General features: G+C 47.8%; 1 protein-coding gene across 1 annotated transcript in view; it reads left to right on the top strand.

The window, feature by feature from the left end:
- The first annotated feature begins 1388 nt into the window (after positions 1-1388).
- Positions 1389-13506, top strand: part of LOC309379808 (uncharacterized protein) — a 37751-nt gene continuing 25633 nt past the window's right edge. The window contains exons 1-4 of the mRNA XM_081929261.1: positions 1389-1741; positions 6631-6832; positions 9738-10006; positions 11180-11325. Of these exons, the coding sequence (XP_081785387.1) occupies positions 1630-1741; positions 6631-6832; positions 9738-10006; positions 11180-11325 (729 nt within the window). The 5' untranslated portion in view covers positions 1389-1629. The remainder of the gene's footprint in view (positions 1742-6630; positions 6833-9737; positions 10007-11179; positions 11326-13506) is intronic.

Raw genomic sequence — 13506 nt, 5'->3', positions numbered from 1 at the left:
TTCTAAATCCTTTGCATTTAAGCCAATATATTTCATACATAACATATATAGATTTTTAGAAGCAAAGGCCTTTTCAAAGTAAAAAGGAACTTAGTAAAAACACTTTCCAAAAGCAACCCCCCTTTCAAGCCAGCTGCTGTTTCTATTAGGTCTTGCCCTTTAACCTTATGAAAATGTGGCTAAAGCCTAATGGGAGGCACATGGTATTATTTTCTGTTAAACAATAAATCCTACTATTTACTAACTCTTAATTAGTGCTTTTGCAGCTTGATTGTATTCTGTAGGGTCAGTAACCTAGTAACCTTTGCTCCCAGCCTGTAATTCCCTTTTTACAACTTTGAGAATTTTGGCTCCTGCTATAAATAAATCAGGGGGGCCTTTGTCCAGGAGGATAAACATCTGCCAAAGTCTTTTAGCCAGCTGGTCTTCTGCCTGGCATAAAAACACGCAAGCATCTGCAAATATATATATATATATATTTAAGCTCATTTTAAAATACAAGTCTTGATCAGATGCCTCAGTATTATATGGATTGTTTGCTGTTAAAATCTGGTTTAAAGCCATGTATATATTTGAATCCCCCCCTTTAAATTGCCTCTGGCTGTTTTGGGAAAGGTGGGTAAGAAAATGTAATAAGAGTAATGAACGGCATACAATTTGTATTTGCTAATATAACAACAACGTATACAGTCATACCTCGTGTTGCATCCGCTCCATGTTGCATCTTTTTGCGCTGCAACCCAGAAGTACCGGAACAGGTTACTTCCGGGTTTCACCGCTTGCGCATGCACAGAAGCACTAAATTGCACTTCACATATGTGCAGAAGCGCCAAATTGCGCCACATGCCTGCAGAGACACAGCGCTTCTAGTTGCAGGCATTTCACATTACGGACAGACCTCCGGAACGGATCCTGTCCATAACATGAGGAGGTACCACTGTAATCAGTTTTAGAAAAATAACTAGCTAGCTAAGGAAAGTGGATATGACATTTGGTCATCTCACCTCTGCCTAGAAGAACCACCTTTGGGCACAAGAAACATCAGAGAAGGAATTGGGAAACCGATTTCAGCCTCACCACCTGGCCAAAGGTCTCTTGGTGATGTGGAGGCATTTGCCAGCCTGACCCCAGGGTGTTTTGCAGGCTGAGGTGGATCAGTTGCTCCCAACAGCCCCTGTGATGTTTCCATAGCTCTATGGGTTTCTCTAAGAGCATCCTTCCAAGGGACCGCTGGGGTTATTTGTGAAATTGGGCAGGCTGTGGATTGAGTCTCGACACCTGCTGCTCAGATCAGACCAAACAGAAAGGCCTTGCTGGGCTTCCAGAAGATTGCAGGCTTCCAGAAGGTCTATTGTGTAGAGGTTCCACAGCCCAGCCATGATGACCAGTCCTCCCCCAGAAGTTCTTTGGAGACACTGTAACGCCCAGTGCTCTACTGCCCGCAGAGAGGTTCTGCCTGCTTCCTGGAGACTCTTTCCTTGGAGGTGGTGCTACCTTGTGTCTGGTCCACAGGGGATGGGTGACCTGTTTATCCCACCCCCTTCCTCGGTGGACATGGCCAGACTCTGTCTCCTAGCAACGTAGAAGGAGAACCCACCGATGTCGACATCTTGCTGCTGAGGCCAAACGATGTGGAACCGCTACCAGGAACTACAGCTCATAAAGGGAGTCCCAGCTGGGCTGCTTCTGGGGGTCGTGGCCTTGCTGAGGTTGTTGGGGACACATGGCTATGATCCAGCGGGTAAGTGGGGCTTGGGGTCTGTGGCTGGGGGTGAGACCTTTATCTCGTAGTCCCTTTGACCAGGCCCACACTAGAGCTCTCACTCAGCCGTCCTCTTTAGGCATCTTCCCACCAAAACACAACCCAGATCTTAATGAAGCCAGACCCACCCATTTTTGGAGCTGGCAGTGATCCATGAGAAGTGAATTGTAGCTGTCTATTATTCAGATTAACTAGGGCAGAAGAGAAAAGCAAAATGATGGTCATCTTCTGGGCTCCTGAGACAAATCTGGTTAAGGAGGCTGAACATAAGATAGGCTCCTGTTCCACCCATTACAGAGTCCTGATTATTTCGGCCCTGTGTCTGAGGCTTTGGTGCAGGCAGATGTTGAAAGTCAGGGCATCCAACCAGCTCTTCAACATACCTGGTGGAATATTATCACGATGCCTGCCTTAGGGCCTGATTCTCTGTTTGCTGTGAGCTGGAAAAGCCAGGATTCAAACGGCCCTCCGGCCTAAAAATTGGTGTTGAAGCAATAATTCATTTCACACCGTCTCAGTCGGCACTTGGAGCACTTAGTGTTCTGCTAAGTAGGTAGCTGTAGAAATGTCTGTATATATTGGAGAAGTGAAAGCAAACCACTTTCGCTATCACCCTGAGAGTTTGGAGAGATGATTAATATCTGTTAAGGGGCAATACTGAGTATCCGAAATACCTTTCGTCTGATAGAAATTGCTGTAGATTTGCCCCAAGATGGAGAACAGATCTTTTATTAAGACCAACCCCAACTCACAAAGCACCTTCAAGTGCCGCAGGAGGTCCTTCCCTAGCTAGATGTTGAGGAAACAAAAAATAAATGTGAAAGGGGGGAAAGGATGTTTCTTGCAAAGAGCATGATGGTGGTGCTCTCTGCATTGTTCCCATCCTAAGATGAGGCAGAAGGAATGAAGTTTTTACTAGACTTGAAGGCTCATCCAGACTTCCGCTTGTCCTCTCACTTTCCCTGGGGAAAACTTGCTCTTCACCTCTGAATCGGACCAAACATCAATTGGATTCTGTGGTTTTCTGTGGATTGACATTTGTTCCAAATCAGCGGTAAAGAGCAAATTTTCCTGGGAAATGTGGTGGGGCAAATTGAAAACCGTTCAGACTCATGGCTACAAAGCATGGGGCAAACAGAAACCATTTCAGAACAATCCTTGCTAGGTCCAAGATAAACAGAAGTGCAGACAAGCCCACACACACTTCCAGGTCCCGATTCCCCTTGGTGTATGTCTGCTATGAAGTAAGTCCCATGGAACGTGGCGGTCCTTCTTACTTGGAGTCAACACATATCATTTCAGGCTACAATTAATTATCTGATTTTGGGGATGCAAGTGCTAGCATCTGTTTGAATCTGCCTTTTGCAACCAGTTTGTCTCTCTCTATTTTAGGAAAACCGGCGGTTTACTGCTGAATCAGGGGGAAAAAATGCTAATTGGGTTTACTGAGGATGGAAATTTGCTCTGATTCAGTGGTAGACTAGAAAACATGAGACAGACGGAAAGATCATGGGACAAATGGAAGACGATCACTTAGGCCGAGACAGCTGCTCCATTTGTTTCAGGTGTATCTTCATGGCTTCAAACGGGGGCCTTGCCAGCCCTACCTGAGCATTCTAGAGAGCAGGGGCGTTGGAAGGGGAGCGGTGGGGGCGGTCCGCCCCGGGTGCCCTCACTGAGGGGGGTGGCATTCAACATGCCTCCTGCCCGCGACTCCCAAGCCTATCCCGAGCCTTCGGGGTAAGGGGGGAGCTGCACCACTTTGCCAGTGGCATTTCCCCCCTCCCCCCTTCGTTTTGACAGCTTGGGGGAGGCTTGGGAGTCGCAGGCGGTGTGCCGAATGTCCGCCATGGACGGCTCACTCCTCCCCCAACTGCAGGGTGCGTGCGCCAGTCCGGGCACCCGAGCAGCTATCCCACGCCTGGGAGGGCACCCTCCATGCCACGCCCCCCTCGGGAGCACGCCGACCCTGGGCAGAGTGGGCATATGGTCCACCGCTGCTAGAGACTCAACCTAGACCTTGCAAAGCGTGAACCTCACCACAGAACTATATCTTTGAAACTTTGACCTTTAAGGTTTGCAGCTCTATTATTTTAAAAGGCCACTTAGAAGCCACAGCAGACATCGTTCTAAAAGAGGAAACATTTGCAGAAGAGTTTCCCCAACCTCTGTTCCCACAAAAAAATTCCAGGGGGAAACAAAAAACAGCAACAACCGAAATGAAAACACGTACACACACACCTTCTCCTTTCCCAATTGCCCTTCAAGGTCAATTCTGTAATTCTGCAGCTTGACTGCCAAGTTCCTGTCAGGAGTTCAGCCTACACTCGAGTAGGACCCTGGCAGAGACACTTGCCCGACTGGCATGTTCTCTCCCTCCTGGTCGATCGTTCGGGAGCTTCAAAAGCTTTCTCCAGCCCGAACATCACAGTGACCAATGCCAAGATATCGGCACACTTAGGGATACGCAGAGTCTTCGCAGCTTGCGTAATGGACCTCAGCAACTCAGCATTTTGGCTAATCTACTTTATTTACATATAAACACACACGGAGCACTGCAAGATGGCTCTTTCTCTCTCTAGCATCAGACAGCAAAGAGAGAGAACAAAGGACAATAGTCCCACTTCACAGAACACGGTAACACAAACATCCTGTCTCTGTCACTTCCCACTCTGTAGAGTCAAAACATACACCGTAATGTGATAAACAAAAATCCCATGACTGCAATCATAGATCAGGAATTCTAACAGTTCCATTCTTCAGCCTTGCTCAGATATTGGATTGTCTTTTAAAAGTTGGCAGGCCCGTGACATCATAGAGCCTCACTCTATGATACATACGTAAGTGTCCTCTCTCCCAGTGCTCTCCCCCCCCCCAGAGGTACTGAAGGGCTCGCAGTACCAGCACCATTTTCCCTAGAAGTAAAGAACTGCACTATCCTATGAAGCCCAGGTTTTCTGATGCCAGAATGTCCCCCTTTGTGGGATATTCAAGTTGCCCTTGCACAAGCTGGCCACACGATGGCACCACTGACTGCCAAAAGCAGGAGCTGAGACCTCAGAATCAAATTTCCTTGCATACTGAGAAGTTTCTTTTCTTTTCTTTTAAAATCACCTTTATTATATATCAGTTTACATCAGTTTACATACAACTTAGACAATACATACAATGCACACCACTACATAGACACACCATAGACACTAACTTCTGATTCTTCTCGTTGTGCTATTTTACACTTTGTTTATCTATACACATTTCATTATTATTATTTTACTTTCCCATTTTTTATCAGGAAATTTTTTGCTGTGTACTTTCTCTATATTTAAAGATTCGTTCTATGTCTGTCAGGAGGTTAACATTGTCACAGTAATTTTAAAAAATTATTTAAATATTATCCAATTATCCAGCCCAGCTTGTCGAGGTGCAAGTCCCCTACGGGTCCATGCGGTCAGTAAAAGAAGGAAACTCCAGCCAAGTAATCTGGAGCAAAACAGTGGTCCGTAGACTATGATTTTTATTGTTGCGCAACAGGTCCCCACAGGAGTAAGAACCCTGAGCATGGGGTGACCTTCTCTTTTAAAACTTCCCTCTTTCCCCCAAATACACTTTGAGCAGCATCATATACATCATCACAAATGGGGAGGGGTATACAAGGGTGGTGCTGTGGTCTAAAGCACTGAGCCTAGGGCTTGCCGATCAGAAGGTTGGCGGTTCGAATCCCCACGACGGGGTGAGCTCCCATGGCTCGGTCCCTGCTCCTGCCAACCTAGCAGTTTGAAAGCACGTCAAAGTGCAAGTAAATAAATAGGTACCGCTCTGGTGGGAAGGTAAACGGCGTTTCCGTGCGCTGCTCTGGTTCGCCAGAAGCGGCTTAGTCATGCTGGCCACATGACCCGGAAGCTGTACACCAGCTCCCTCGGCCAATAAAGCGAGATGAGCGCCGTAACCCCAGAGTCATCTGGGACTGGACCTAATGGTCAGGGGTCCCTTTACCCTTTACCTTATACAAGGGTTACATAAGTTCAACATTAGGTCCCTTTATCAGACACTTTCCCCAATACCTCTTAACTCCCCATCACCAGAAGAACAATAAATCTCTTGACATCTCCTTTCACACAAGGCTTGTCTGGAGATGGGCTTTCAGAACACCTGACTTGCTCAACTGCCTCTTGTTGCCCCTGGTCACTCCCTGGATGGGGGGCCGTGTCTGTGCTCTCACACTTGGGGAATTATGGCGGGATGCCCTGTTCCTGCTGCCTACATGACTTCCTGCTTCTTGGTTCATGGAGGAAGGTGGAGCCCAAATTCCCCTTTCTTTTAGGGTTAAAATGGCCTTGGAATGAGGAGAGTTTGTTGAAGTATGGATTTCTACCAACTTATAAAGCTAGGTATCTTCCCTGAGCTGTCAAGTCGAAAGGATACATTCAGGCATAATATTTGTAGCATGGTAACAACTTTAAAGACCCCCCCCCCCCGTCATTTGTGTAACACACTGGAGATGTGTGGGTCCAGATGTGGGGTGGAGAGGATCTTTGGCCCTGGAGATGTTGCTGAACATGAGCTCTGGCCATGCTCTCTGGGGCTGTTGCAAAGGGAAGTATAGCTGGTGCAAGTCTGGCTTAATTTGTGGCCAAAATTTGCTGCTGGGATATCTTGAGCCCCAGCAGCTTAACTTCTTGAATGAAGCTCCCCACACCCATATTTCTTGATGCCAGGCTGGAGCAAAGTTCCCTGGCAAGTTTGGCCCTGTCAGCTGCAGAGCCTTTTGTCCTCTGGTGCTTTCTTGAAGAAGTCGGTTAGGTGTTTGCTGCGCATTCCTGAAGTCCTGCCTCCCTGAGCCGCTTTCAATCTTCTTTCCTTCCCATCAGACTGCGGGAAACGACCCCTGGCTCCCATCCACGGCGGCGGCATGAGAATTGTGGGTGGTGTTGACGCCCTGCCTGGAGAGTGGCCCTGGCTTGTCAGCGTCCAGATCCCCTCTTCCAAGGGAACGCGGCACTCGTGCGGGGGATCTGTCCTTTCCAAGCGCTGGGTCCTCACAGCAGCTCACTGCTTCAAGACTAAGAGAAGGCAAGTATGAAAGATGGCAGGAAAATGGACATCTCTGGCCTGCTGAGGACAGGCAGAATGTCCCCGAGGTGGGAAGGCAAGGCAAGATTTCTGCCACAGGCTGAAGATGTGTGGTGCCTCTGAGCATGTGCAGATTGCCTTTGTCTATCCACAAGAACCTCTCCAACATGTCAGAATATGTGGGGATGTTCAGGGTGGCAGGAGAGGATATATTGTTTATTAATATCCTTCCTAACTTGAACCAGCAAGTTTCTTTACTTAGCAGAGTCCATTCCCCTTTACACAGCAGAAAATTAGTTGCAAACTCGTGTGAGTTTCTTAACACAATACACAATTCAATCTGGCTTGTGTTCTAATATTTTCCTGGTAAGACCCCTTGAATCCCTCCTAATTGAATAAAGGCACCACAGTCTTATTCATAAGCAGTGAAAAGAAAGTTTATTCACGACCAGGCAGAGCAGAGTGTGATCCCTGAAGGCAGGCTTTAGGCTTCAAGTTACAAACATGTACAGTGGTGCCCCGCAAGATGAACGCCTCGCAAGACGGAAAACCCGCTAGACGAAAGGGTTTTCCGTTTTGGAGGTGCTTCGCAAAACGAATTTCCCTATGGGCTTGCTTCGCAAGACGAAAATGTCTTGCGAGTTCCTGCGGGTTTTCCCCCCTTCCCCCCCTTTTTCTAAGCTGCTTATCAGCTGATCCGCTAAGCTGATAAGCTGCTAAAAGCCGCTAAAAGCCGCTAAACCGCTAATAGCGCTAATCCGCTAAGCTGTCAATGGGCTTGCTTCGCAAGACGAAAAAACCGCTATATGAAGAGCCTCATGGAACGGATTAATTTCGTCTTGCGAGGCACCACTGTGCAAACATGTTAGTGGTGTGAAGTAGGGGGAGGAGAGAGAGGTGGGAACATATTGTTTAAAAAGGTGTAGCCATAGGTATATCAGTGTATTCAAATCTGAATTGTCATATTGTGTTATTATTGTTATTATGGTTTTTGTTGTATGTGTCATTTGCGGTTGTTGTGTATCGAAAAAATGATTAAATATTGTTTTTTAAAAAATGTACAAACAGGATTACCCATAAGGGAGATGACCTGGGCAACTGCTTGGCTGGCAAGCAGGATGAAAGGAAGATGGAAAAGGGAGTGGCAGCATGCCTTGTCCTTTTACCTGGACAGGTTAGGTCACACCCACCCACTAGTCACATGCAAGCAAGGATGCTCCAGGCCAGGAGGAACAGGAAGTTTCAACTGGCTGGACCAAACATCCCCTTGTATGTCCACTCTAGCAAAACAAGGAATGTTGTACTTGACTGCTCCCAGTGGATTACATCCCACAGAAGAGTGGGCAGAGATTCTAGGCAGACTCAGCTGCTTGCTAGAAACTGGACACTAGTGGGGGGTGTTCGTGTAAATAAAATGAATCCTGCGTCCAGTCACTCTTCCCTGCGTGGACTCTGCTGGGAAAGCTGACCTGGCAGGAGAGCAGAGTAGCAGCGGTCCTGCGTCCGTGTGAGAAATGGGATAAATCACGTCCAGAGACAGTTCGTTCTTATCTCTAGTAGCGTTTATTTACAAAGCAGTAACTCCATCGGAAACCTCCGCCATTCTCTGTGCTTTCCAAAAGCACTCTCTCGCAGCTTCTGTGCTGTGCTGTGTGTCAGCCAGAAGCGAAAGCAAGTCTGAACAGATAGGTAGCCGTGTTGGTCTGCCATAGTCAAAACAAAAAAAATTCCTTCCAGTAGCACCTTAAAGACCAACTAAGTTAGTTCTTGGTATGAGCTTTCGTGTGCATGCACACTTCTTCAGATACACTTCAAGTGTATTGGTATGAGCTTTCGTGTGCATGCACACTTCTTCAGATACTGTTCAAGTCTGAACAGTGAGACAGACTGTGACTCACTTCTCTGTGTCAAGCTCCTCCCAGATACAGGACACCACGGAGTTTTAAGCCTGTCAGTTCCAAACTCCACAGGGCGCTGTCTGCTTCCTCCTGTCCTTTCGCCATGTCTCAGAAACTTTATGTTGCCTCATCTGCACATCAGGTGTTTCCCTGCAGTGGGTCACCCCTTCCCTGCTGCAGAAGCTGTTTGTGCAGTGACTGGTTCTGATACCTGGCTGATTCTCAGGGGTGGGGCGTTCAGAGGGACAAGAGGAGCAGCTATTCTGATACATGTACTTTGTGATTTAAATGACCGTCCAGAATGCTGGCAAGCCATTTTGGACTAACTGTAAAAGTATACAGGCACATTAACATGGATCTATAGGTAACTTCAGCCCAGTGCAGTGTCCCAGCAAAATGTGTCCATCAGTCAGTTCTAGTATTTGCTCGGTGCGAGAAACCAACAAAGCCACAATACTGGTATGTTAATATCTGCATGAAGCTGGAATTGGGATTTCAGCTTCATGCAGATGTATGTTAATATCTGCATGAAGCTGGAATTGGAAGAAACTGGAATTTCTTATTTATACCCCACCCATCTTTTTCCCCAGCCACTCTGGGCGGCTCCCAATCAAGTATTAAAAACAATACAGCATTAAATATTAAAAACTTTCCTAAACAAGGCTTCCTTAAGATGTCTTTTAAAGATAGGATAGCTGCTTATTTCCTTCACATCTGAAGGGATGGCGTTCCACAGGGCAGGCACCACCACCGAGAAGGCCCTCTGCCTGGTTCCCTGTAACCTCACTTCTCGCAGCGAGGGAACCATCAGAAGGCCCTCGGCGCTGGACCTCAGTGTCCAGGCTGGATGGTGGGGGTGAAGATGTTCCTTCAGGTATACATGTTTATCAGTATTAGGGTGTCCAGAAGTTATTATTTCCCCTGTTTTTGCAGCAGTAGCCAGGGAGAACTCTGTTTAAAAGAACTCCTGAGGGCCTTGCGCTAACCATGTTCTGTTTTACCTGCAGCTCACTGAATCGCTGGAGGATTGTAGTGGGTGCCACCGACCTTTCCAAGTTGCCGGACGATGTACAAATCCGCTCGGTGCACAAAGTCCTCCTCCACCAGGATTACAACCCGCGCACGGAGGCCAATGACATTGCACTGATAAAGCTCGAGAAACCTGTGACATTTAGCGACCACGTTCAGCCAGCCTGCCTGCCTCCTGTCACCATGGGCTCTGATACCAGCTTCTCAGACTGCCACATCAGTGGTTGGGGCACCACCTCCCAGAACAGTGAGAGACTGGGAGCAGAGGGAGGCAGGGACTGGGGGCAGCTCAAGTAGGGGTGGAAACGCAGCTGTGTAGATAACACACAGGGCAGGGGGAGATAGAGGTGCTGCTGCGGATGGCTGGTACCCCAGTCCCCACAAACTTCAGATCTGGGAGAACAGGAATTAATGAAGGCTTATTTCAGGTCAGATGGAAATCTGGCTGCTTCCCCTCCAGAGAAAGGTAGTTGTTTTCTGGTTCTTCCTTCTATGGAAGTGGAAAATAGATCCAGCCCACATGTGGGTAATTAATACTAAAAAAAATTGGCCAGGCGCCTAGATTCAAAACATGAGGTTTTGCACACTCTCCCGCAGGAGAGAGCCTCCAGCAGAGCTTACAACACTCTCAGAGTTAACCCCCAGAATAGCGTAGAAATTGGGATATTTTGCCCACTTTCTTCACCCTTCTTGCAATGAACAGGCAACACCCTGTTAAGTAAGTTTAAAAGCTTTACTTACTAAATTGAAAGGTCTGGTTCATGCATTATTCCATGCAGCAGCAAGGAGAACACAGGTAGAATTGTCTTGGGTGTAAAATACAGATTATAGTTTCAAGCATGTGGTCTGTACTTTGGAACAAGTTCAGACATGTCCATCCTGGTCAGTTACATGACTAGCGGAGAGTGAGCAAAAGAAAGAGAAGCAGCTTCGCTTCCCCCCTCACGGAGGTAAGGGGGAGTGGCCTAGCTGGTCTTAACCCCTTCATGCACTAACTAGCACTCATGCATGTTTAACTGCAACTCCCACACCTTCCTCCTTCCATTTTGCTCACAGGAGCTTTAAAAATACCCTAAGGTGCTGAAATGCTTTCGGTAGCACACAAAATGAGGGGGGGGGGGTGTAACTTCTTTTGGTTTCTTCCTCTGCCAAGCTACATTTTTACAGTGAATGCATGTTTTCAGTTGTGTGTGTGTGTGATCCTGAACCTGCAGCTTTAAAAACAGCAACTACTGTACACACAGATACAAATACCTATTTAATGTAACGTGTAGTTTCGCTCTGTGTCAAGCAGGGAAATTCCAGCAGGGAAATTGTGTGTGTGTGTGTGTGTGTGTGTGTGGCTAGGGAAGGGAAGAGCTGTGGATTGCAGTGCTTGGAGAAAACAGAAACCAACCTAATCTGCTGGCTTTCCTGACAGGTGTGAAGACATCGGACATCCTTCAGGAGGCGAGAATCAACATTCTGGACACCAAGAAATGCAACAGCAGCCAGTGGTACAATGGGGCCATGAGTCCTCACACCATATGTGCAGGATATGAGGAAGGGGGCATTGACAGCTGCCAGGTAACTGCCGTTTATTCACACTGGCACCAGCTCTCCACCATTGCTGGCAGAGATAGGTCTTCCTTAGCACAGATGCTTGAGATCCCTCTAACTGTCAGACTGCAGAGGAACCGACCCACGAGGCAGGTTGCCTGGGATGGACAAGACAAGGAAAACTCCTTACCATCTGCTTTTATTCAATAGCCACAGAGAGAGGCTTGGGAATGTGGCGTCTCAGAATAATGGCGTTGCTCCTCATGAGTCTCCACCCCCTCCGTCTCTCCCACTTCCTCATGAGTCATAGCTACGGGTGTTGGAAAGGGCCTTTAACCTTTGAGCTCTTTGCTCTCCTACTTTCAAGGCCCGCCATGTCTTGGGAGAGGGAGGGTCTGGAATGCTTTCTAAAGACACTGAGTCCATCAGCTGTCACTCCCCTGTGCTTCTTCTCTCCTCCTCCTCTCATTATTCCCCCCTCATCTGCCTCTGAGTTGTGACCTCCCTCCCTGTTGTAATTCTGAACTGTCTCCTTCTCTGGAAGGGTCAGGCTGGGGGAGAGGTCTCCACCATTCCTCCTCTGCCCAGTCCCTGACACTAACTGAAGATGCCCGGGATTGAACCTTTGATGAGCAAAGCATATGCTCCGTCGCTGAGCTAAAGAACGCCTTTTGCTTTGGGGCAGTGCCTGTTGGGATGCGTCTGGGGAGATGGGGGCAGTTGTCAGGCCCCCAGCTGGCTCCAGCCCTTCGGCCGGCAGCCGGGCGAACTCCAGTTCTCGGAACAGCATCCAAAACTGCAACTCAAGCCTCAGAGACCTTTAGAGACTGAGCACGCAAGCCAGCAGAGATAAGAACTCTTTGCAACGGAAGTAGCAGACAGAGGCACATGTAAGCATATTTACAGCATTTTATTCAGCAGCATGACAAAGCAAAAACATGTCTGCTTCCCTCCGTGTCCAAGCAAAAAGCATAGGCAAAAGCTATACACAACGGAGGTTCCCAGCAGACTGTGCTGGAAGTAAACAGACATGTGACATACAACTCCACATGCCTGTTCTAAAGGTGGAATGGAACTATATCCTAACAGTGCCCTCTCCCACACACAGTGGACACCCTTTGAACCTAAAACTTGAGACCACTCTTCCTCACCTCTTCCCCTCCACCAAGGGTGGGGAACCTCGGGCCCTCTAGACATTGCTGAGCTACAATGCCCATCAGCCCCAGCAAGAATGGCCAATGGCCAAGGTTGATGCAAGTTGCAATTCATTAGCAGCTGGAGAGCCACAGGTTCGCCACTCCTTCCTCACACTCTAATAATACCTTACTCTCTGCTTTCTGTCTGCCTTGCCGCATGGAGTCTGCATTACTGTGGCCTGCTTTCCCTCATCTCACTTCTGTATTTGGGCTCATCCATATTTCTGCTCGTCTCATGTCCAGAAAGCATGGGTCAGAGTGGTTTGCCACTCAATCTGTGTTGGCGTCATGTGAACAATGGGTGAAACTGCACAGTGCTTGGACTCATGTCTTGAGTTAGCACATCTTCCCATGTCTGGATGTTCAGAGATTTAGGGTGCCAGGTGTACTGGGTTACCAAAGCAACACCCGCGAGGTTCAATGTATGACTTGCCGATTCTTCCACCCTCCCATTGGTCCAGGAATGTAGACCAATGAGCATAATAGGGCATTGTTTTCATTATGTTCCTGTCCTGTTGCACTTTCGTGTCTTGTCCTGTTTGCCATCAGGGTCTGATTCTGAATCCGCGAGAGTCGGAGGAAAGGCTGTGGGCTTTACACAGCAGCATAATCTACCATGGGGATAATGTTAGCAGATCTGTCTGTACATATGTATGTTTACTTCAGAGACCAGATGAATTGAATCTAGTATTATTTAGCTTTGTCTGGCATCTGGAGATAATAAACAATTGATATGAACTGTGTGGAAGAGGAGTTTTCCCCTTAACTGGGGACTCTGGGGGAAAAAACTGTTCTGTTGGGAGCGGGAGATCTCTGATGACTCTACTGGGGCTTCACATGCACAGCTGAGGTCGAGGTGTGGTGAGCTGCGAACTGACTTCCGCTTGTCACCAGCAACCTGTGGTTTCTAGACACTGGTCTAGAGCAGTTTTCCTTTTGGCCCAGGGAGAACCGGCTCTTTAGTGACAGATTGGAACCAATGGCAATGGGGGAATGCCTGAAATGCTGTTTG

Source organism: Podarcis melisellensis (genome assembly GCF_964234715.1).
Source record: "Podarcis melisellensis genome assembly, chromosome: 10".
Lineage (NCBI taxonomy): Eukaryota > Metazoa > Chordata > Lepidosauria > Squamata > Lacertidae > Podarcis > Podarcis melisellensis.
This window is presented reverse-complemented; position numbering and strand designations above follow the sequence as displayed.